Below are 26,671 nucleotides of genomic sequence, written 5' to 3' on the forward strand. Positions count from 1 at the left end.
AACCCCCCCATTTAATGCATAACACATATCATATACTTATCTCTCACTTCTCTCAATAACAAAATGTCCTTTATTTTTTAGGAAAAATAATTGACCTGTCTTTATCTTGACTACACTACCTCCAGATGATGCTATTGATTCTGGTGTCATAGTGCTATTGCTGAAGTGCTAGTTGCTTTGGTAATTAAAACAAGACATTGGAGCATCCGCTTGCAGGATCCTATCACAACATTAAGGGACGTTTGGACCACTAAATGTTACTACATCTTTTTGACAGGTGATGGGGTGTCCAAAAGATATATATTCATGTTTAGGAACATTGCACCGGCAATTACATTTATCTTACATAAAAAATAAATATGTATACATATAGGAAAGGTTTTACCGGCTTATATATTTGTATCACACTGGGCGGGCATGTCTATGTGTATATATGTATATTGTTAGCCAAACAGCCAATACCCTCTAAAAAAGCCTTTTCTAAATAACCAGTCCGAGGTCGGAGGTCGGAGTAGGGGAAATATAGAATCATGTCTTTATTGCATTAGAGAGAAACAGTCCAAACTGATTCACAGAGCTTGACATTTCGCATAAGTCTGAGTTATCATTTACAAAGGAATGTGAGCTACCCCCCCCCATTCTACAATTTTGCACAATGTAATACACAGACCCTTTGTTAGAGATTATCTTGCAAGAAGGGGGAGCCCTAGCATTTGTTGACCTTGAAATACTTATAGTTACTAATATGTGTTAAATTATACAAGCAATTTAAACTGCTTCTTAACCCTTTAAGTATCAGACAGCAAGCTCATGCAATATATCAGTTGGAATATACAGGTTTGTATGTTGCCATTACATAGCTATATGGATATTTGCACATATCTATCTGTATGTATATGTATAAATAATCACCTTACTCCAAATATTGTATCCTTATCCAAAAATCATAGCTTTATTTTATCCCATTATTCTCTATTTTTGATTATTGTCTGATTATTCACTTAATTAATGTGAAAATTGATAAAAAAAAAAACACATTGCTTAAAGACAATATTGTATATACTTCCAACGGGTTTACTTTACTCAATTTTAGCCATATCTTTATCTTAAAAAAATAATAATAATAAAAAGAGGTGAAAATTAAGAAATGTAGTATATATTGTATCTTCTTCACACTTGTTCAGTTCTCTGAATTCCCATTTGATTTGCAAGCATTACTCATAAAGGAGCTTGGGAATCTACATTCTGAAACGATAAAACATTCAGTCTTGTTTATGATAAAACAAGTTTAGTTAGGACAGTGGTAATAGTTAGTGCATATGAGAATCCGCTGTACAGGCTGACACTTCTACCCGTACATGTGCACTTGGTTTCGATTTTGACATTCTCAATTTGAAGAGCATCCTTCCCAATCTCACAGATACTCTTGGTAGCGCAGCCGTAGAGTAGTTTGGAAGAAGGTTTGGGCCCTGAAGATAGCAAACATCGCATCCAAGATCAATTAATGACGGGTCAACCAATAAAATGACAATACAATATCAATTATCAAGTAGGTAAACACGTGTAAGATATTTATGGGGCCAATTAGTTCGTATAAATGATGCTTGTGAAATACTATGTAGAGAACAATGGAATATTGTTAAATCGTTTTATCACAGGGAGTAGGGAGTTCTGCTTTTTTCCCATCATTCAGATTTTATTCAGTCATCTTTAACCCCTTAAGGACACATGGCGCAAATATTCCGTCATGATTCCCTTTTATTCCAGAAGCTGTGTCCTTAAAGGGTTAAAGGAACTGTCAAAGGTTAAAAAACACTTAGCCCTAAGCCTCTGATAATGCAAAGGTCACCTAAAGCCTGGGTGAGGAGAAGGAATGCACAAAATTAACACTGCTTAAATTTCAGCCGTACAGTGTCCCGGCCATTTTCGACTCGATGGTCAGCAATGGTAGCTGAGATCAGGACTGCAGAGCACCGTAACATTTCCCAATTCACCCCTGGAAAATAGTTTAACTTGTGGATTAGTTGACACTATGTAGCCAATTTTGGTTGTGAAAGATAGCTAGAGGTACTGAGTTAGGCTCTTCCCAGCACTAACAGTCTATCATTGTCAGACAAACTTAATAAATGCTCATCATCTGAGTGGCAGTAGGGAGACTGGGTGTTGGGGTGCTGCAGAGAGAGCCACAGGTTTTGTCAAATTTCTCAAAAATAGTTTGACACAAACCAGGGGAATGGCACGCAAAGATCCATTGCACCATAACCACTATATTGAATAAATGTTATGGTGCTTAATGTAACCTTTTAAGGTCACACAGTCCCAAATAAGTGCTTAGAGGATACATTCTTATGGGAATGAGCTGTTATGGGAATTTTCACACTATTGGAAAGAAATCACTTTGACAAAAACATTTTGGATCAAATTTTTCCATTCGTTTTTTATAAAGGACTAAATATCAGACACCAGGCCCGGACTGGCCATCGGCACACCGGGCAAATGCTCACCACTGGACCACCAGGGATGGTGTCGGAGTGCCGGTCCCCCCCTCCCACTCACCAGCATGCCGGTCCCCCCCTCCCAGGCTAAAGGTAAGAAGGGAGGGGGGGACATAATGCATACTCTTTTATTTTATTTTACCCCCCCAACACTCAATCCCTTCTAACATTCACACACAGCACACACATCACTATCACACACAGCACTCTCACTCCCATCACACACAGCACTCTCACTCCCATCACACACAGCACTCTCACACCCATCACACACAGAACTCTCACACCCATCACACTCAGCACTATCACAAAACACATCATACACAGCACTCTCACACACATCACACTCAGCACTCACGCACATCATCCACAGCACTATCACACCCGGCACACTCACACACATCACATTTAGGACTCACACACACATCACACTCAGCACTCTCACACATCATCCACAGCACTATCACACTCGCCACTCTCACACACATCACACACAGCACTCTCACACATCATCCACAGCACTATCACACTCGGCACTCTCACACACAGCACCCTCACACACATCACCCTCAGCACTCACACACATCATCCACAGCACTATCACACTCAGCACTCTCACAAAACACATCATACACAGCACTCTCACACACATCATACACAGCACCCTCACACACATCACACACAGCATCCATCATACACACATACTGCACCCCTCACATACACACCGAACCTCCCCAACACACTGCACCACACACATACACAATACTTCCAAATATATATATATATATATATATATATATATATATATATATATATATATATATATATATATATATATATACATATGCACACACACACTACATTCCTGACATACACACTCTGGATACCCTATACACACACTAGATTCCTTGTAAGCAAACACATACTACACCCCTAAACACACACTCTCTACAAACACTACATCACATATACACACACACACACACACTATAGCCTGTATGCACACACTTGCTACATCCCCTATACACACATTCTTTACAGACCCTAGCCACATATGCATTACATTACACCACAAACACAACACGACTAAAACCGACCTTATTACACAATACCACACCACAATTAGCTCACTCTATACACACACACACACACTCCCACAAGCAGGCTCCAAACACAGCACGATACTCTTTCCTGGCATTTTTGTCTCCTGGTATCCATTTATAGAGACACCAGAGACAAGTTGCAAGGAAACACAGTGCAAGCATGTTATTAAATTTGCTTGCACTGTGCAGAACAAATACAGGGCTTTTTTCTCATGCTAGAGCTCTTTAGCAGAGCTCTGCGCATAGTCTGCCCTGGCCTGCACTTTGAGAAGGGGGCGTGTTTGTCGTTAGTGACGACAAAACACACCCTCTCTGCACCGCCCCTTCTTAGTGGGCCGCTGTGATAAAAAAAATGCCCGGGCCGAATATTTATCCCAGTCCGGCCCTGTCAGACACTAACCGTTTTGTCTTTCCTGAATAATTTAGCTAATTAGCTAGTGGCGTTATAGATAAAGTGCTACACTGAGCTGATTGTTTAACAATGCATGTGTTATATTCACAAAAATATGAATACAAGCCAGCTCAGACTCAGATCAGTGAGAAACCTGGGATTTGGGCAGTAAGTAGGCACTGCTGAAGAATTAAATTTAGTGTCAAGAGCAGGATGGCCCAGAGCTTGTCAATGAGCAATGACAACAACGAGTAACATTCATTAAACTCTTTCCAAGTTTAGAACCTATGGAATGCCAAGATAGTAAATTAGATGCTCTGCTGGCCCTTAAGGTTTCTGATGCCCATTTTAAACATCCAGTATAACTAACTGTAACCTAACGTGTGTGGGAGCCTGGAGCGTCCCTTTAATAATATAAACCCACCCAGTATAACTAACTGTAACATTACCTACACAGTGCATCTAACGTGTGTGGGAGCCTGGAGTGTCCCTTTAATAATATAAACCCACCCTGTATAACTAACTGTAGCCTAACCTACACAGTGCATCTAACGTGTGTGGGAGCCTGGAGTGTCCCTTTAATAATATAAACCCACCCAGTATAACTAACTGTAACCTAACCTACACAGTGCACCTAACGTGTGTGGGAGCCTGGAGTGTCCCTTTAATAATATAAACCCACCCAGTATAACTAACTGTAACCTAACCTACACAGTGCATCTAACGTGTGTGGGAGCCTGGAGTGTCCCTTTAATAATATAAACCCACCCAGTATAACTAACTGTAACCTAACCTGCACAGTGCACCTAACGAGTGTGGGAGCCTGGAGTGTCCCTTTAATAATATAAACCCACCCAGTATAACTAACTGTAACCTAACCTACACAGTGCACCTAACGTGTGTGGGAGCCTGGAGTGTCCCTTTAATAATATAAACCCACCCAGTATAACTAACTGTAACCTAACCTACACAGTGCGTCTAACGTGTGTGGGAGTCTGGAGTGTCCCTTTAACAATATAAACCCACCCAGTATAACTAACTGTAACCTAACCTACATAGTGCATCTAACGTGTGTGGGAGCCTGGAGTGTCCTTTTAATAATATAAACCCACCCAGTATAACTAACTGTAACCTAACCTAAACAGTGCACCTAACGTGTGTGTGAGTCTGGAGTGTCCCTTTAATAATATAAACCCACCCAGTATAACTAACTGTAACCTAACCTACACAGTGCATCCAACGTGTGTGGGAGCCTGGAGTGTCCCTTTAATAATACAAACCCACCCAGTATAACTAACTGTAACCTAACCTACACAGTGCACCTAACGTGTGTGGGAGCCTGGAGTGTCCCTTTAATAATATAAACCCACCCAGTATAACTAACTGTAACCTAACCTACACCGTGCATCTAACATGTGTGGGAGCCTGGAGTGTCCCTTTAATAATATAAACCCACCCAGTATAACTAACTGTAACCTAACCTACACAGTGCATCTAACGCGGTTGAGTGCTGGATCATATACATAACAAAGTGTTTCCTTTCCTTTAAACTTGTTTAATAAATCAATTTGTTCTAATATTTTGCACACTGATAATCATAAAAGAGATGGACTTGCTCAATCAACGTTTTTGTTGCTTTTTAAATGATCATTATATAGAGATGCTAAGATAAATGAATTATATTGTGATTTCCTTTCCATTACGTTTTTCTAATTACCTTTTACGGTAGTGTTCCGTAGTACACACATTTTCTCATTTCCCGTGCAGTTCATCGCTGTAATCTTGGGACATTGAGTATTGTTTTCAATGGTGCAGGATCGGCAGACGAGTCCATTAGGCTCATTACTAATGGCTGAAACTTGAAAGCATTTGTAAGAAAATAGTGTTATGCATTAGTCATTCTCGTTAATGTATGTCTTTTTTTTTGTGTGACTAATTTTAAATTGTTGGGTGGAACCACAAGGAGGCAATGGACCTGATAGTAAGAAACAAGAATTAAAGAACCAAAAGATCTGGTCAAAAAAACAGCACTGACCCACGAAAGATAATGAAATAAGTTGGTGAAATAAGACAGTGAGTGATAGAAATTTTAAAGGGTTATGTATTGAATTTCACATTTAAGGCCAGAGAAGCCAAACTGAAAGCATAACTGTATTTTTCCAGTTCATTTATTTTGACGTTAAAGTTCGAAGTAACTTTGAATTCACCTTGAATTTCTACTTTAATAAGTAATAGGATTCCCAAGAGCCCCACTTTTGGCAGGACAATCACAATTTCATGATAAATCACACGTACAAAATATCCGGCAATCAGAAAGCTACAGAAACAGTTGAACACTCCGACTGCGAAACATACAGGCAGAGCTACCCCAGAAACATCAATAGTGACACGGAGTAACATTTGCAAGGTTATTCACTATAGTGTAAATTGTCAAAGATTTTAAAATGGATACAATTTCACAGTTTGTCTGTTTTGGCCTAAAATGTTAATTTTATTTTAAATCCCTTTGTTTTCCCAAACGTTTACATTTTAGTTAATAAGTCTGTAAGACCCTATTTTCTGGAGGAACTAATAGGGTCCCGTGGATGGTACCAATGCTCTATGAACGCAGTCAACTCTGCTTGACTGGGCTGTAAGCATAACATAATCCGTACCCCCAGCTGTCCTGAATCTGACAGAGAAGTCCCAGTTTCGAGCCTTTTGTCCCTTCTGGGATGCCCCACCCTCTTCCTGAATAGGTCATGCCAATGGCATCGCTGTCATGCCCCGTTTAGCCTAACCCTTGTTCTGATTATCATACCTCCCAATGTTGGGAGGTGTACAAAATGGGATTTAGTTTTCCAGTTACCAAATATAACGGAAGAATAAATGGCCAATAACTGAGGTTCTTACATGTGGGTTGAGATGTAGTACAGTTATCAGTGAAACAGCAACTGATGGTGAGCTGTGATCGGACGTTACCAAAAGTGATGTAACTTCCTCTCATATTACAGAAATTCCAAGGAAAACAATTTCTTATAATTGTTTCTGGTTTCATCTCGCTCCCTGTAGACAACAAACAAGGACAGGCATAATAAAAGCATAACAGGAAACAGCAACTATCAGGGAGCAAACCTCGGATACAAATGTATTAAAACAAATCTATAAAACTCGAAGAAGAGCAAGAGAAAGTGTGGATTTCAGGTTACCTGTTCACACTCAGGGGGCTGACATTAAAGTCCTTCTAATACCAAGTATCCGCAAGGGTGATCTAAACAAAATCATTTCAATTAGCATCCCATTCTTAAACAAAAAAATAAATAAATCAAATAGGAAAAAGCATCCAACTAAAAGTTAAAGAAACCAGACAGATACATTATTTTTTCTATTCAAATGTCTCCAAGATACCTGCTCCTTCACCTAAGTTCTACATTTTCCAGTCAAAATGATATCAAAATAGATTAGACTGCCACAAAAACTCAATCCATAAGGTTTTTTTAAATTTTATATTAAAAATAATGCACCGACTGATTTTGATCTTTCTTTATAGTGTCTCACCACACATTTGGCACTGATCTATAAACTCAAAGATAGATTTCCATCTCCATGCTGCTGAGACCCAAAAAGCTCAAAAGTATACAGTCTGCGGTTGATTTCTGGTCATTGGTCCTTTGGGATCATAACCCGTTCTATGATTTAAAAACAATGTTTTTAAAGTATTATTCCATTTTTAAGTGTAGGAATGCAGGGTAAAGTCTGAAACATGATGCCTGCTTGTGCTCATTTACATGTCGAGCTGGGAATTCTGGAATAAATGTGGAATATACTTTTCCTGGAAAAATATTATATAAATAAGCCATGTCTCTGAATTTCTGTGTCAAAGGTGGATTTCCTAAATTCCAAACTGAGATATGCAGACAGTGCACAACAGTAATGCTTCAATCTGAATACTGTTATCAGTAGATTTATCTCGCAGTAAAGGCCTAATTCCACAAGCCCAGCATCCAACAGAAAGAGCCACTTCATTCCTCCCCTCTCCTTTCCCCTCCTAGCAGTAAACCCCTTCAAATAACGGAGTCTACTTCTATTCCTTTAGTCAATTTCCAGAAATCAACTAAAGGAAAGCTACCATGAACGACACCCACCCACCCCTCCTCCAGCCCACCCCGGCTCCTTCTAATAGCGTGTTTTTCCAGCTGTTTGGCATCTCACTGATTTACTTCCTCATTCCCTGTACATGTCACTGTCAAGGATCCAGGGCTGTAGGGCAAAAGTTCTTATTTTTCCCTTGTTTGGGTGAGAATTTTCCGAGGATATTCATTATGTTCATAAATTATTATACTTCAAGTTGTTTAAACAATATTTAAAGGGCACGTTGGTCTAATAATTCCTATGTCACAACTAAGTTCCCAACACGGTTTGAACAATAAGTGACACAGGAAACATGATCTTGCAAGGTTTATGGTCATCGTAAAAGCAACAAAATGAACACAGTTCTAAAAGACGAGGGATCTTATTTACAATGTTGAGTACTTTAAAAAAAGAAGACACAATAAGAAAATAAAAAAAGCAATTAAGAAATTACCTGAAACAGTGTATGACGACCCACAGACCTCTTTTGGATGACAAGTGACACTGGAACCTTCACAGGAACTTGTATTCAGGGCGATACACTTTGTGCATACTAGTGAGTATCCTGCAAGAGAAATATGTGAGATTCCATGCAGACTGAACACATTTCATTTTATTCATAATCCATCATCCAGTCCATTATTAATATCTCTTAACGTGACCGCCCGCCCTTTGTAGAGAGGGAAACTGACAATTAGACATCTGATTTGATCTTCTGGCAGCCGAATTGTTTGTGTTCAGTTAGGTTTGAAAGCAAGAATAAACATCTGGGTGGAATACTTCTGAATACCTTCGATGAACGGTTAAGCTTATTTACTAAGCCAGGAATTGTGGAGAAGTGCTAAATACATTATAGATTTATGTCAAAATAACCAACATGGATAGATCTTACCAACCTATTTTTTTCTACTTCCATTTATAAAATTTGCATTTCTGTGTTTTGGAAAGCAATGTTTAAATGTATTTTTAATTATTTAAGGTAGTGACCACCACTAAAGGCGTGCTTAACCTTTTAAGGTAAATGTTGCCCCTTTCTGCAAATTGGCAATGTTTTACCATGAGAGGTTAAACATACAATGCCACTGAACCCAGACTATGTCACTAAAGGAACACTATGCATTCCTGACCCTATAATGTTAAAACCACCTTTAACTCCCCAAATATTTTATTTCAATCTGCTGCTGCTGGCTGGATCTGCCTGCTTGGCTGACATCATCAGAAGTTGTTATTTCAGCCAATCAAAATGTTTTCCTATAGGATTGGCTGAGACTGTCAAAGAGGCAGATCAGGGGCAGAGCCAGCATGATTCAAACACAGCCCTGGCCAATCAGCATCTCCTCATAGAGATGAATTGAATGGATGCATCTCTATGAGGAAGTTCCGTGCCTGCATGCAGAGGGTGGAGACAGTGAATGACAGTGAATGAGGGTGGAGACAGTACCTATTTTCACCAGATTCATAGTGAATGTCAGTCACACTGTGCAGCACTTCCCCAGGAAGCACCTCTAGTAGCCATCTGAGGAGTGGACAGGGGCGGTGTCCTTAGGCTGTAATGTAAACACTGCATTTTCTCTGAAAAGACAGTGTTTACTGAAAAAAATCTGAAGGGAATGATTACACTCACCAGAACAAATACAATAGGCTGTAGTTGTTCTGGTGACTATAGTGTCCCGTTAAGAGAGTTCCACGATCCTTTAACAGAACACATTATACGTAGTGATCTGACTGTAAACCCCATATTACCGACTGTGATGTCACACTGTGAATTTAATGGCATAATTCACATTATATGTAGTTCTATTGCTACCACAAGCACAACATGAATCCCCGGAGGATATGCCTTGAAGTAGGATATGTAGTAAGAATAGCCGGGCCAGGGGTGTGGGTTTAGGCATTTGTTAGTGTTTCTGATGCAGATGCTGAACTGTTAATAGAGGCTGGTTTTTGGTGGAAGCAAAGCTGCTCGCTGTCAATCAGGTGAATGAAAACAAAAAAAAAGAAAAAAAGTATCATCCTACTTTCCCCACAAAACTGCTTCTGTGAATCCAAATGCTATTTGCAAGGTGGGAGCTACGTCAGCGTATGATCAAACCCATTGTTAATTATTATTAATGTCTGTACCGTACAGACACATAAATGGAATGGAACCCGTCGGAAACAAAGAGACAAAGACGAGATTAATTGCACATTGACCAGACAGAGTGGCACTGTTATCACAAACTGTCTACACCCTCTTAAATACTACCATAGACTTTTGTAAACGAACAGGTTAAAAAAATGATCTCACATACTTGAAAGAGCAAAAAAAAAAGTCTAAAGACTAGACAGTCATTTGTGCTGATCTGTAAATATAGAATAAAAAAAAAAAGCTTATCTGAAAAATAAGTATTTGGGATGAATACTTTTCTAACAACCTACTTCATACCTCTACTTTTACTATGTCTGTTAGTCCATCCATTGTACAGCGCTGCGGAATCTGACGGCGCTATATAAATAATAAAATAATAATAATAATAATATTGTACTTAGTGTCGCAGCAGGCCTGAACTGTCTCTTTTTGTTATTTTTAATATGTTGTTATAAGGTAGAAGTTACAAAGTAAATAAATAGATGTATAAACATGTTTGAGATTCTACGTTCTAAATTAACATTTTTTTCCAGTATTAACCCATAAAATATCATAGATCTGTTCAATGCATTGCATAGAAATGCACTGGAATACTGCTGATGCTAAAATGGTTATACTTTTTTAGAAAATACAGTAGAAAAAACTGATTATAAACATACAGCAATATCAATATTTTTTATTATGAACATGATCTCATATTTATTTTTTTCTTGCATGAACAGACTTACCATTCGGTACAAGAGATAAAAGGATGGAGAATAATGTAATTATGGGTCTCATGATGGAATTATCCAGGAGCTGGGATGGTCAAACTTCTTGATGCTGATAGAAAATAAAGCAGAAGGTTATTATGAAGGTTATTATAAAAAGGATGGGCAGGCAGAGAGAGAATTAAAATATTAGAGAAGGGCGTGAATGGTAAAAGAAAGGGGAAAAAAATAAAATCAAATAATTACAGTAATGAATATTTTATGGCTCATAGATATCAATAAGGACACAAAGAATAAAGAATAAAAGTGGATTATGATTTAAATGGATTATGATTTAATAATTAATTATAAGAATACAATTATTATTTCATAACAATTGATATATAGCCAGACTTAAAGGTGTATCGGTGGATGTGCTAATGGAAGGATGAATATTTATACAATGGATTCCAGGGATAGAAAGAGAAAGCCAGTGTCTTGGTAAATTGGATGCATTAGGTGATATCATTAAGATATGCAGTAAAATTAAGTCTGAATGGCACAAAATTGAACAATATTCACATACTTAAAAACATTATAGGAGAGTATAGGAGTAATGTGTACTCAACAAGTCAGCACAAAAAAGGTACCTTAAAGGGTCGTCAGGCTCTAATGGAGTTGTCATGATTTCCAATTGAATTTTAATGAGTGAATTATTATCTCTTGAGTTTAACATGGAATTTCCAACATCCCACACTAAACGTAGAATAACAAGCCCCACACCATTCATCCATCAGTTATGGAAATGGAAAAAAACAAATTTGAATGCTCATTTTGGTCAGTGTTTGTGACTAAGTGGCAACTAAATAAGGCTGGACATACCCCATTTGCAATAACTTGGTTTGTCTACTTTAGCAAATGGTATGCCATGATGGGGGTAATTCTGATTCCTCATTCATACGGTCTTAAAGGGAAACTATAGTGCCAGGAAAACAAACTCGACCTCCGGCAGGGGATCAGTGGGGACCCACTGAGTACAAAGGACGACAAGGAAGTTCTATGCCACCCTGCAGCGTTTAGTACCACCCCCGCCAGGATGGCATTATAGTGGAGCCCTAGTTCTAGCAGGGACTCTTGTCCGCTAGATCCACCGAAGTACAATCAGGAACAAGAAAAACGCCAAAGAAATATCCCACCTCCTCCCCAGCAACTGGATGACACACTGCTCTGGGAGTACAACTGACTTTATTTTGTGACACACGGCTTTTATGCCCTGACCCCTTACAAAGTGTTTACAATTCAATAAAAAAAGGGGTTTCAATCCCAGGATCCTCTGTGCCTGAGAGATAATTGCATGAGACAATGCAGCCTCACATTACACTCCCAGAACCAACAATACAGGAGCTCTGCGTTTAACATCCTGTACAAACTCCCACAACTCCCAGGCCTCACCTTACACTCCCAGAACCAACAATACAGGAGCTCTGGATTTTTCCTGAGTAATACCCACCCAGGTTCCCCCTAAATATATAGCATGCTTGTCCAGCTGTTTGAGATTCTCCCTCAATTACCTCTTCATTCCCTTTACATTTTACCAATAGCTGCAATTATCTGTGAATTTATTTTAGCAAACACTTCCAAATTTTCCCTGCTACCTCTTGTCTCAAATCCCCACAGTATCCTTTAGATTGCAAGCTCACGGGCAATCTAGCTAAGCACTTTGTATAAAAGAGCTTCAATGGCTAGATATTAGCTTACGGGCGGGGCCCTCTCTACTTTCTGTATTTGTCTGTGTATATTGTACGTCCTCCACTAATTGTACAGCACTGCGGAATCTGTTGGTGCTTAATAAATACCAGTAATAAATAAATAAATAGAAAAGCCCTCTAAGTTAATTATCTCTCAGGTACATAAAATCCAACAAAATATACTGTACCTCAAAAGTACCCCCGCCGTGCATAGGAACCCCACAAAAAGTACATTCCCCTCATAGCCCTCTTATCGGTTTGGTGAAACGGAAATATCATCAAGGTAAAGTTCTGACAAGCCAGGCACGAGGCGCAAGCCCAAAACAGTTCCAGTCCTTGGCCGGTCTCCGTTCATGAGGTTTCAGTGCGAACACCATGCCAGGGAATTTCTCCATTTCAGGATACAAATGCTCCCCCTGTTCGGTAGTTCATATCTCCTGAACGTCATTCGTCTAGGTCGTCTGGAAATAGAACGAGTAGCAGTCTAAGTTTTACCGGCGTTCGTGCCAGTGCCTAGCCGAAAAGAGTTTCAGGCCCTCGACAACCAAGTACGCTGCCCACATTTGGAAGACAAGTGTAAGCGTTCCACCCAGTGGAAGCATTCAGTAATAACTTCCCTTGCGGTTTTGCACTTAAGTAGTCGGTGTCAACGTTCTAATGGGGTACAGGGGTGGTCCTCGTTCGGGAGACAAAATAATTCTGTTCGTATCAAGTCTCCCGAACAGAAAAAGGATGAAACATGCAAAACAAACAGGGAAAGTATATATAATAGTATTTGGAGGTGTCCATTCTGCTACAAGCATTGAACGCCTGCAGTCCTTAAGGGGTTTAAAAGAGGTTTCTCAAAAGATTATTTTGAGTTTGGAGGAGTTTGTATACTTCAAACATTTTTCCTTTGAACATCGAGTTTTTCTTTGATCTTAATGAGTTAATTTCTCAGCTCTGTTACCGATGTCTTGTTTAAATTTCTTGTATAGGTTATCCAAAGCTACTATTAAACTTCTTAAGAAACTACTTTGTAGCTGGATACGTCGTCGTCGTCCGTCCCCCCCCCCCCCTGACGACATGGAATGTAATTATTCAGGGAGAGAAATGTTCTCTGTGGTTTTATAAATGAATTAATTACTCTGGGAGTATAGAGGTATTATTTTTCCATTCTCTTGTTTATTCCCATCGTTTAGTTTGTCTTTTTTTTGGTCCCATTTTAAATGTATTCAGGCTTGTTGCCAAATTGTTATCTTAACGTATCCACTAGTATGTTAAAGAGATGCTTGATCTCCATAAGATAGACACTATTGAGTTTCCATTTTTTCCTTACTCCATTCTTCCCTTCGCTCTTCAAGCCTGATTCTCTAAATCCAGTGATATCAAAAATATATAATATGACCTACTACAGTTTAATGCACTTCATGTATGTCTTCATTACATTCCTCAGAGTGGTGAGGAGGAGTCATGACCAAATTCAAGCATTGGGTTTTAAGCAAGACCTATTATGCTAGTATGTAAAAAAAAAAATATATATATTTTTCAGGGCACTTCAGTGTTTTGTGGAAAGGGGGGTGGATTTATTATTTTCTTTTCTGTGGGTTTGTTGCCTTTCCATTCTTTCTTCTCTTCTCTTCTCTTTGTTTTTTCTTTTCCTTTTCTCTTCTCTTCCTATTAGGGCAGAAATTCTTACACACCTACGAGCAGCTCGGAAGAAATGTATGGGAGAATACATGACACACGGTCTCAAATCATATCTCAAAATGTATTGGATTCAATCAGGGTTTATATATAAAAAACAGACGATGATGACTTAGCACTACGCCATATTACGCAGAGTCAGCAATTCAGCAAATATTTTGGATCATTGACAGAAAAATTAGTTCATGGTCACAAGGTAGGCAGGTCATGGCCAAAGGCCATCACTTGAAAAGATGGCAGATAACTACTTCCTAAAATTAAATTGTACATCTTTCATTTAATTTTAGACATTGTTTCATAACATAATTGATCAGATTGCAGAATGTATTTCTTATACTTCCTCAAATATCTGCTGGACATGTACTTCCCCTATTAGAGAACATCTGTTTGTAGATGCAACAGAATAAATTAAACATAATATTTTTCTTCTTTTTTATTCCTTTGCCCCTTCTATTTTTTTTCTGTATCTCCTTTGCTTCCCTTCCTTTCTCCTTCCTTTTTCACCCTTAACATATTCCTTAAATCCATTTACCTCTGAATCAGTTGCTCATACTCTTAAGACATAGTGTATTCCAAAAGCTCACCTCTTCTTCAGATTTGCAATTTAATACTGCCTGTTTCTTTATATCAGAGAATGAAAGTCCCAAAAGGCTTTATCAAGCAGATAAAAGAAAAAAAAATGCTTTCCTATTGGGAAATCTTAATGCAAACATGGCCATTGCTGCACATGCTCATTAGGTCTTTCCTCCGTTGGTGAATGTCGGCAGGGGGGGAGGAGTGTGGGTGGAGCTGAGCCAGCACCGAGGGACTTCGGCAAGTGACAGAAGGGGTTATTAATCTTTTCTGTGCCACGGGGATGAAGGGCTTGACAGAAAAACAAGTTTGTTTTCTTGGCACTATAGTTTTCCTTTAATTAAATTTCACTTGGCAAAATTAGATGGGCCACCACAAATCAAACAGTGTATCTGTTTTAGTGGGCATTTCAGCTTGTTGCATTCCTGTTCTGGAATTTAAAGGGACACTGTAGTCACCCAGAGCAGTGGTCTAGGTGCTGTGTCCCTTTTGCACTTAGTGCTGCAATGTTAAACATTGCAGTTCCAGAGAAATGCAATCTTTACTTTGCAGCTCTAAATCTGCCCTCTGTGGCTGTCCAACAGATAGCCACTAGAGAGCTTTTGGAATCTAAACGGACTTCCAGCATCAGATTTTCCGCATAGTGAAGCATTAGGTTTCCCCCGCTGGCTGACATCGGCGAGGAGGAGCGTGGGCGGAGCCTGACCCAGTGCCAAGGGACATCGGCGCTGGGTTCAGGTAAGTAGGTAAGTGGCTGAAGGGGTTTCAACCCTGCAGCCACACGGGAGGTGGTCAACAAAGGAGGGGGGCACTACAGGTGCCTATAGTGCCAGGAAAACAGTTTTTTTTTCCTGGCACTATAGGATCCCTTTAATATCACAGGTTTCTATACACCCGAGATAAGATTCCATTTAATAAAAGTATTAATATACAAATTGATACTCTTTAAATTATTACTGTCTTTTTAAGAGGAAAATAAATACCTGATTAAAGTCCTGTTCTTGATTTTAATATCACAGGTTTTAACCCTTGGGGAAATTCACCTTAGCAAAAAAATAGGGGGGTCCCCACAAATCACACCAATGGCTTATCCAGATTAAATCCTCTTTAAGTAGGTGAATTATGGCAAAAATAAAACTGCTTATTATCTGGTTATCATGGGAACATATAGAGTGCCAAATGACAGACGGTGCATATCGATTTGGTTACGGTGCTGATCCCTATTATAGAGCCGTATTCTCCATGAGCCTCAGCCTAATGAAAGCAATGTGTGCATGCACGCACCCTGCATCATATCCATTCTAATCTATTTATTTATTACTCATTTTACTAGCTGCTACACTGCATATTATCATTGTCCTATACATTTTAACAATTTTACTTTGTACCAATAAAGTATTTACGTCGTATCTAAATTGTGAAGAACTCAGATCTATCACATTTGTTGATAGAGGTAAATTTATTTTGTGTAATTTCTCCGTATCTGTAAGTTAGATCTATTAAACGTGTGAATCGCTCCATGTCTAAATTGTCCTTTGGTAGCAAATATATGTGAATATGGCTTTTCACCTCAATACACTTGAAGTGGAGCTCTTATTTCAAACCAGATGGTTTTGGGTAGAGTGGTGATATTATTGTATACAAATGAATCCTCTACAAGTGGTTACTGCCTCTTTAAAAAGAAAAAAAAAACAGATTAAAGTCCTAAGATTTCTATATATCCTTGATGTGATTCCATTTTGTAAAAGTATTCATATATGTGATCATTCCTTGATCATCTTCAAGAAAGTACTGCCTCTTTAAAAGGAAAAGCCAGCTTAAAGGGAAACCATAGTGCCAAAAATGTTGTTTTCCTATAGTTAAACACACCTTCTGTCACGTACCTCAGATTAGCACCAATGTCCCTTGGTGCTGGCTCAATACCTTTGTTATCAAGAATTATTTAGTAGCATTTTTACAAATGTCTTCAAAATTACTTTTTCACTTTGTGTCACATTTCATTGTAGGTGACATCACACTTACAGATTTCCAGATATATAGATACCGTAGTGAAACTATATCAGCATTTTTATATTGGACATAGTTTTATGAAATTACAGAACTTGCAGAATAGTTCATATAATTCTATTTAAACATTTCTCTCACAAGGTAAAAAAATGATGGTGTTACATAAAATGTCAAGCTAATTAAATTATGTCATAGATTAATACATGTAATCATCTTTTTGCAAATGCATTGGCAGTTTGAAGTTTCTGTTACTAGGCTTGTTCGACTTTATTCTTTTTTTTTCATACTCATTTCTCAGATATATACCTAATACATATATATATATATCATCTTGAAAAAGTTCCAGATAGGGGTCGAAACGTCAATCGGGACCTTTTTGTCACCTTGTGCTTACATGCAATAAATACCACGAAATACCTTTTTCAAAAACCCGTGTGTGCACCTTTTTTCCTGACATATATATATATATATATATATATATATATATATATATTTTATATAAGGGTTTATTTAAGAAATGTAAAATTGGGAATTGGCCAAAGATCTGAAATAAACTCCAGAGATAGTGTGCAGACAGACTGTATCAGCATCTTTGTATTGGGTATCTGTCACTTTAAATCAATTTCCAGATTTTCGATCCAATGACTCCCTTTTCTCAGTCTAAGGAGCAAGTTAACACTGCAGAACCTGCACAACAGATCTTATTGGCTAAATTAAATAGTCACCGTAAAGCTAAATCCAATGTTAGCAATGTATTACTCCTGCCCATTTGTATTTATTAGTATAGACACGGATACGTAGGAATGATCACATCCAGGTGTTCAATAAGTAGAACGCTTAGAACTGAGTTACTAGATACATAAATCCCTTCTCTCAGCAGAATGGAGTCTGTGTCCAGGGAGAGCTCTTCTCACACAGTCTGAATATAAACAGACGGAGGAGAGATTACTAGTGAGCAAATTATTTCATGTGTATAGCAGTGACCTTAACATATCCAACCCAGCAGAGAGAGTTAAACTAGTGCCCTGTCTGCATTTAAAGAGACACTGTAACATAAAAAAATACATTATCTGTATTCCAATCTGTATTAGCTACAGTCTAAATGTCACTTTATCAGATGCCAAACAGGCTAAATAATTATCTTACGATAGCATATATAGAATGGCTAAATCACTGCAGGCAACTACTGCATCACCCCGGGATGTTATCCTGCGATACCAAACCTTTGCAGACAAGCTAAACCTGATGATAGCGCGTAAAGGAAAGACTCCCTATGTTTTTGAATCCAGCCATATATCCTTCTTCCAGCACTTGAGTAGATCTACGCTACTTTGGCGAAAAAGCATGCAGTCCATCACTAAAACACTTCAACATGCGGGAATCGCATACCAATGGTCTACCCCCAGAGTGCTTTGGGTCGTCCAGAATTGAAAGACACACAAGGCTTCGGATCCCACAGATGGACAGGTTATTCATATCAGCTCTGGGCCTCCCCAACCAAGTTACAGCCGCTGCAGACCCTCCACGCACATCATCCTGGAATTTAGATGAAGTGACACCTTTTGTGCCACACGGAGGGAGAGGCCCAGTGACTTTGCTGGTACAGCACATTAAACCCACTCATATATCTCTATTCTCACTTATGATTTGTTTTCCTTATTATTGCTTAGTTATAATCTTGCTCTCCTTGGAGTCCCCTAGTTCACATCAGAACGCCCTTCCACATGTCTTTACAACACTTGTGCTGCTTTCCGCAGTGATTGTTTTCAGCTCTGGTGTTAACACTCCTCCCCTTTCCCCCATTGCCCCATGGTACTAGGCGCATGTCTCCTGGTACCATGAGTTACATTTAGCTCAGGTAACTTAGTACTTGTAACCTCCTAGCTCACACTCCTAGACTCACTGAGCATCTCTTGGGCTCTGCATTTCATGGTCTACACCACTGCACACTTGTATGGGTATCACGGCTTGCGACGTCTTCACTGTACCCTAAACATAGATATGTCTACAGCCATCTATCCCTCCATTTATACCTCCATTTATACCTCCATTTATACCTCCATTTATACCTTTGCTTCAGTGATATCTCTCATAGATAAGCCACAAACCAGCTTTATATAGCGGAATTTCGTTTACAATGAGAAATTGTATCCTAGGCCTATCGATTCTGTTTGTCCTTTTTGAGATTAGCTGCATATCGCGAGATTGTTTAAAATACAGAAAGCGGCAGGATTTTGCATTACAGTAACTATGGATGGATGTTTATCAAGAGTAATTCCATTATTTTTATTTCTGTATCTTGTCTTTCAACGCCTCAATAAAAATAAAATAAAAAATAAAAAAAAAGAACAGGTCAGTTCCAGGTGGGAGTGTCTTGGAGTATTCCGTTACAGACACAGCCTTATAATAAACAATGTCACCTAATTCAAATATTATTGTCCCACCAGCTTGTGAGAAAAATTAAGAACAAATGTCTTCTGTAAATTTCTAACTGTATCTCTAGACTAGAAGCACCTCATACAAGAAAAAAGGCATTCTTACCAGTAGATATAAAAAAAAAAACATTTACTTTTTTTATACACTGAGCAGACACCTCATAATAGAATTAGACTCCCGACTCTGTAGGAATAAACAGAACTGAACAGGAAAACACAACAGATTTGTCTAAGTTCAATTAAAAATAGTTTGAGTCTGTGGGGGGGAGGGGCCCAACACACAATGAAAAGGGGCCCTGGACGGGTTGAAAGAATTCACAGGCTTGGACAAAAAAAGTTTTGTTTTTCTTGGGCAGGTATTCAAATTGACCTATAAAGGCAAAACAAAAAGGTAACTGTGGATTATAAAGATGCCCATAGTCCATTTAAAATGATTATTTATTATTATTATTATTATTATTATTATTATTATTATTATTAAAATGTTATTTTAAATGAGCATTTACTGTTCCTCAGACTCAGGCATCAGAGATGCTCACAGAGAGACTGTCAGGGTAATTTGCTATAGTGAGAATTACCAGAAATTAAAGAGAAGTACATTTTAAGGCCAACGAAGCCAAGGTGGAAATGTGCTCCAAGTCAACTGTGTTTCCAGTTAGCTTATTTTGGCTTTAAATTAACTTAGTTTTTTTGACAATTCTCCCTTTATTTAATATCCTTAGTGTAGAATAATGAAAAGATAAGTTATCATGCAATTTTGCTCATTTAGCTAATTTGTAGTGAACCAACTGAAATGTGGAGTATGTATTATTAATGTTAATACATACACATTCTAGCTGTATACATATTTTAAAAGGTTAGAAGAGCAATGTAATGGTTAAAGGGACACTATCGTTCAGAGAAAATGCAGTGTTTACATTACAGCCTAGAAATAACTCCACTGGCCACTCCTCTGACGGCCACTGGAGGTGCTTCCTGGGGCAGTGCTGCACAGTGTGCTCAGCATGGAGAGGTTGAACACTCCCCGTAGAGATGCATCTCTATGAGGAGATGCTGATTGGCTCGGGTGTTGTCTGGCCCCGCCTCCTGCCCACCTTCTGTCCCGCTTCCCGCCACGCCTCCATGGCTTAGATCATGAGAATTGATGCTCAGCCAATCCAATGCTTTGCTATGGAAAAGCATTGGATTGGCTGAAATCATCAATTCTCATGATGTCATCCAAGGAAGCGGAACGGGCACTGAATCAGCGTTTGCAGACCCACGCAGCACTGAAAGAAAGGCAAGTTTTTTTAAACTTATTTAAGGATGCAAGGAAAGGCCGGGGACCCAAAATGTGTTTTTAACACTACAGGGTCAGGAATACATGTTTCTGTTCCTGACTGTAAAGTATTCATTTAAGGCTTAAATGGACATTAAAGAGACCCAGACTACATCATCTAATTGAAGTGGTATGGGTGCCCTGTCCCTGTCCCTCTTAGTACTGCAATGTAAAACATTGCAGTTTTAGATAAACTGAATACTATGACACTACCAGACAACCACTAGAGATGCTTCCTGGAGTTTCATGGAGTTTAATTCAGTGAAACAACGCGGGACATCCTTACACTCTGCATGAGGACATCCAGCATCATAGAAAACACCATAGGTAAGCACTGAGGCAATGTTTTCATATGGGAAAGGTCTAAATTGCTTGTGGTGCTAGCCGCATTTGGTTCCCCCATAAGAAGTCATTGGAAGAGGCAGACCACAATCCAGCACCGAGGGTTATGAGTGCTGGAATTAGGCAAGTGAAAAAATGATTATTTAGCCCTTTAAAACTCACGGAGGGCAAAACGGGGGGCTGAGGAGCATGTTATTGTTAGAAATACATCTTTGTATTCCTAACACTAAAAAGTTCCTTTAAGTTGGGACAAAGTCATATGTTGCCTGTCAATCAAAGGAAAACAAGTCACACAGATTTCATTGTTGGACACGCCTCTCAGGTAGGGGACTTTCTTCAACAACCTCCATTTGCCCACTGATCTTAGTTTCAGACCAGTTCACAATTGACAGAAACAGGGCATCATTCGGCAGCAGCAGGAGAGAGAAGCCTGACACTGGAGCCTGCATTGCATGACCGCGCTAATGAGACGCCCTCTCTTCTCCTCCTGTCAGGATGTTGCAAGATGAAGAGATTTTCCAACTGCACATGTATTTTTAGTATAAACAATTCCATCCATGATCCAATTCCAGCCCTGCTAGCTGCTAGTATTTGTTTTTCTGCTAGCACATGTGCTAATCATTAGGCAGACAGTGTAACTCTGCCCGTTTTAACCCTCGATTAAGAATTGTTCATTTTTTTTATGTGTCTTTTGCATAAAGTTATGTTTCACCAACTTTGTATTTTTGTTTTCTCAATGTTTATGCTGCTGTATGATCAAACTGTATTGTAATAATGTTCTAAAATTCCATTTATCTCACCCTTACCGGCTCCCTGTTATAAAATGGTAAAGGCAACAATGCTTGCTGACTGAGATTGGTGCTTTGCATCTCTTATAATTAGTCTGTTATATTCTGTATACTATTTCTTTACAATTATGTTTGTTTTTTTTTTTTTACTAAACACTGAATTGAAACTTGGTGCTTTCAGTTTAGTGAATTGAAAATTAACTAGAGTGAGAATTCCAGGTGATGTTCAAATGTAAGGTAAAAGTAGTTGAAATGGAAAAATTCTCTCCGTTACATTTTCAGTTTGGCTACTGTGGCTGTATATTTGAAATTCACTTTGAATCCTCAATACAGGGAGTGCAGAATTATTAGGCAAGTTGTATTTTTGAGGATTAATTTTATTATTGAACAACAACCATGTTCTCAATGAACCCAAAAAACTCATTAATATCAAAGCTGAATATTTTTGGAAGTAGTTTTTAGTTTTTTTTTAGTTTTAGCTATTTTAGGGGGATATCTGTGTGTGCAGGTGACTATTACTGTGCATAATTATTAGGCAACTTAACAAAAACAAATATATACCCATTTCAATTATTTATTTTTACCAGTGAAACCAATATAAGATCTCAACATTCACAAATATACATTTCTGACATTCAAAAACAAAACAAAAACAAATCAGTGACCAATATAGCCACCTTTCTTTGCAAGGACACTCAAAAGCCTGCCATCCATGGATTCTGTCAGTGTTTTGATCTGTTCACCATCAACATTGCGTGCAGAAGAAACCACAGCCTCCCAGACACTGTTCAGAGAGGTGTACTGTTTTCCCTCCTTGTAAATCTCACATTTGATGATGGACCACAGGTTCTCAATTGGGTTCAGATCAGGTGAACAAGGAGGCCATGTCATTAGATTTTCTTCTTTTATACCCTTTCTTGCCAGCCACGCTGTGGAGTACTTGGACGCGTGTGATGGAGCATTGTCCTGTATGAAAATCATGTTTTTCTTGAAGGATGCAGACTTCTTCCTGTACCACTGCTTGAAGAAGGTGTCTTCCAGAAACTGGCAGTAGGACTGGGAGTTGAGCTTGACTCCATCCTCAACCCGAAAAGGCCCCACAAGCTCATCTTTGATGATACCAGCCCAAACCAGTACTCCACCTCCACCTTGCTGGCGTCTGAGTCGGACTGGAGCTCTCTGCCCTTTACCAATCCAGCCACGGGCCCATCCATCTGGCCCATCAAGACTCACTCTCATTTCATCAGTCCATAAAACCTTAGAAAAATCAGTCTTGAGATATTTCTTGGCCCAGTCTTGACGTTTCAGCTTGTGTGTCTTGTTCAGTGGTGGTCGTCTTTCAGCCTTTCTTACCTTGGCCATGTCTCTGAGTATTGCACACCTTGTGCTTTTGGGCACTCCAGTGATGTTGAAGCTCTGAAATATGGCCAAACTGGTGGCAAGTGGCATCTTGGCAGCTGCACGCTTGACTTTTCTCAGTTCATGGGCAGTTATTTTGCGCCTTGGTTTTTCCACACGCTTCTTGTGACCCTGTTGACTATTTTGAATGAAACGCTTGATTGTTCGATGATTACGCTTCAGAAGCTTTGCAATTTTAAGAGTGCTGCATCCCTCTGCAAGATATCTCACTATTTTTGACTTTTCTGAGCCTGTCAAGTCCTTCTTTTGACCCATTTTGCCAAAGGAAAGGAAGTTGCCTAATAATTATGCACACCTGATATAGGGTGTTGATGTCATTAGACCACACCCCTTCTCATTACAGAGATGCATATCACCTAATATGCTTAATTGGTAGTAGGCTTTCGAGCCTATACAGCTTGGAGTAAGACAACATGCATAAAGAGGATGATGTGGTCAAAATACTCATTTGCCTAATAATTCTGCACTCCCTGTATTTGCAAATATAGCAAAGCTGTGAAGATAGATGTGACAATTGTTCCCAGTCAGCACTTATTGCCTAGATTTTGCAATTCACATTCCGGTTTACTAAAATTTGCCATTTTTGTCAAGTTTTCAAATATATGTAACCTAAAACTTGACAAAGGGGTTAAAAAATAATTAAAACAAAAGTGGCCCTGACAATGCCGTTGTAACTATGATAGCTGCAAGCCAGGGCTCCTGGATAAAGTTCAGAAAAATATATTGGTATCCGTTCATCCTATCCAAACAATACCCAGCTTAGTAATAAATGATTGGGCCTCGTTCAAGTCACAATCCATGGGCAGCTGAGCTTTCAGTCCAAAAACACCCTGATCCCCTAAACTGCAACTCAATTTCTGAGCTTTTACGAGAAGTTATGGAATCTAGGGCTTTCATTCAGCCCTCTTTTGGATATTATATGTATTTCATTGTAATTTTGTTCGGCCTTCATTCGGCCCATTTACAGTTACATTTGTCATCAAAATTATACAAACGCCATTGAAAATCAGGCTTATTGTCAAATTTTACAGACTTTCAGCTGTTTTCAATGAGCTGGAAACCTGCAGCATGTAAAAGGCAAGATGGACTCATTGAAGTATCAGGAAATTCTAGGAGAAAACGTCATGCCATCTGTGAGGAAGCTGACGTTTGGGTCATTGGACCTTGGACATTGAAGGTCATTGGACCTTCCTACAAGACAATGATCTCAAGCATGACTCAAATTCCACCACGACGTTGTTGCAAAAGAAGTCCTGGACAATTCTACAGAGGCCTCTGTGGTGGGTTTTAAAGGAGGCGGTTGTAGCATGCAGACTCAAGAAAATTACTGAACTCGAGGCCATTGCTCATTGGCTAAGTGATGGGCTAAGATGCCTCTAGCGGCTGTCTGGAAGACATGCACTAGAGTTTGTATTAACCCTGCTATGTAAACATAGCAGTTTCTCTGTAACTGTCATGTTTACATATGAATGGGTTAAAACCTGAGTGGCCTGGCACCCACAACACTTCATTGATCTGAATTGTTCTGGGTGACTATAGCGTCCCTTTAAAGGTGGGTTAGTAGCACATGGAATTGTGTTCCAGCACACACCACATGCAGGGCCAGATAAGTTGATGCTGGCCATACAAGATGGTGTAAAGGAGACGCTACCAAAAGAGGATGAAAAATGGAGATGAAAGGTGGACCCAGAGCTTCCAAGCATACCACCTTCTCATGAGTAGCAAAGACTTTTTATTTATTTTTTATTTTTTAAATCTTTTCAAAATATATAGAAGATAAGATTGTTTCATGAAAGGGAAAAGTTTTTATTGAACTCATGTTAGGGACAGATAGTTTGTAGATTGTTAGTAATTAGTGAGTTTGTGGGGGGAAGAATTGGAAGTGTAGAGATATCCTGATGACATGCAAAGGGCAATGAAAGGTTACATTTTTAAAACGAGATATTTCTCTTCCAAATCTACATGGATGGGGGAAGTAAAGTCTATTCATTGTAAATTTTTAATTAAATTGAAGATAAGATAGCGTCTAATAGTGACATTTTTTCAATGTCATCATGCTAGAGCCAGACAGTTTGGAGACTGACTGATAGTATTAGGGTGGGAGAGATTACATGTTGAGATGCAAGGTGAACTTGCACAACCAGACACTTCCCTTGCAAATCAACATGGGTGAAGGAAAATAACTGTAGAATTAACAGTGGTAAAGTGTGATATGCATGGTGGCACAGATTTGGTGCTGGCCATGCAAGATGGGGGAGTGCTGCCACTCCTCTCTGAGGTAAATAAGGGGGACGCAAGTGGACCCAGAGCGTCCAAGTATCCCCCTTGTACCTCAGAAGGATGGACAGTGTAATACACATACACTTATACATTTTTTACCATTTTTTACCATTTACCATTTTACCATTTTTTACACACACACACACAAACACAGATATCTATAAATTTATATAATATCTGTAATAAAATATTATCTAAGATTGGAAAGATTGGATTTGAAATTCCTAGAGTGACGTTATTTTTTTAGGATTTAGATATATATATATCTTTTTATATATATTTTTTTTCTTCCTGACAGCCTCTCTCTCTCACTATATATATATATATATATATATATAGAGAGAGAGAGAGAGAGAGAGAGAGAGAGAGAGAGAGCGGCTGTCAGGAATGAAAAAATTAAAAAAATAATAATATATAAATATATCCCCAAAAAATAACGTCACACTAGAAATTGCAAATATTAGATATTCTTTTATTAGATATTCTTTTATTCCAGAACCAACGTCGGTTCTGGAATAAAAGAATATCCAAAATTTGAAATTCATAGAGTGCCGGTATTTTGTTTAGGTATGTTGTTATAGCGACCAGAGCAACATATATCACTTTTTCATTTTGGTTGGAGTGAAGGATTTTTTTCTGTTTGATATATTTCTATATATATGCGTATATATATATATATATATATATACATATATATATATATATATATATATATATATATATATATATATATATGTATATATATATATATATATATATAGATCTATATATATATATATATGTATATATATATTTCTCTCTCTCTCTATATATATATATATATATCTATATCTATATATCTATATATATAGATCTATATATATATATATATATATATATATATATCGATATATCTATATATCTATATTATATATCTATATATATTTCTTAATATATATTTCTCTATCTATATATACATATAGATCTATATCTATCTATATTTATATATATATATATATATATATATATATATAGATCTATATATATATATGTATATATATATTTCTCTCTCTCTCTATATATATATATATATATATATAGATCTATATATATATATAGATCTATATATATATATATATATATATATATATATCGATATATCTATATTATATATCTATAT

The 26,671-nt window shown here is 38.2% G+C and overlaps 1 protein-coding gene across 1 annotated transcript; it reads right to left on the reverse strand.

Moving 5' to 3' along the window:
* Window positions 1–1,272: 1,272 nt before the first annotated feature.
* LOC134576731 (protein RoBo-1-like) lies at window positions 1,273–8,650 on the reverse strand. The gene is made up of 4 exons (XM_063435447.1): window positions 8,554–8,650; window positions 6,882–7,034; window positions 5,707–5,847; window positions 1,273–1,469 (listed from the first exon to the last, which is right to left on the reverse strand). The coding sequence occupies exons 2-4, from the start codon at window positions 7,024–7,026 to the stop codon at window positions 1,273–1,275; spliced, it is 483 nt and encodes a 160-aa protein (XP_063291517.1). The 5' UTR covers window positions 7,027–7,034; window positions 8,554–8,650.
* Window positions 8,651–26,671: the final 18,021 nt, after the last annotated feature.

The sequence above is a fragment of the Pelobates fuscus genome, chromosome 11 (assembly GCF_036172605.1).
Source record: "Pelobates fuscus isolate aPelFus1 chromosome 11, aPelFus1.pri, whole genome shotgun sequence".
NCBI lineage: Eukaryota > Metazoa > Chordata > Amphibia > Anura > Pelobatidae > Pelobates > Pelobates fuscus.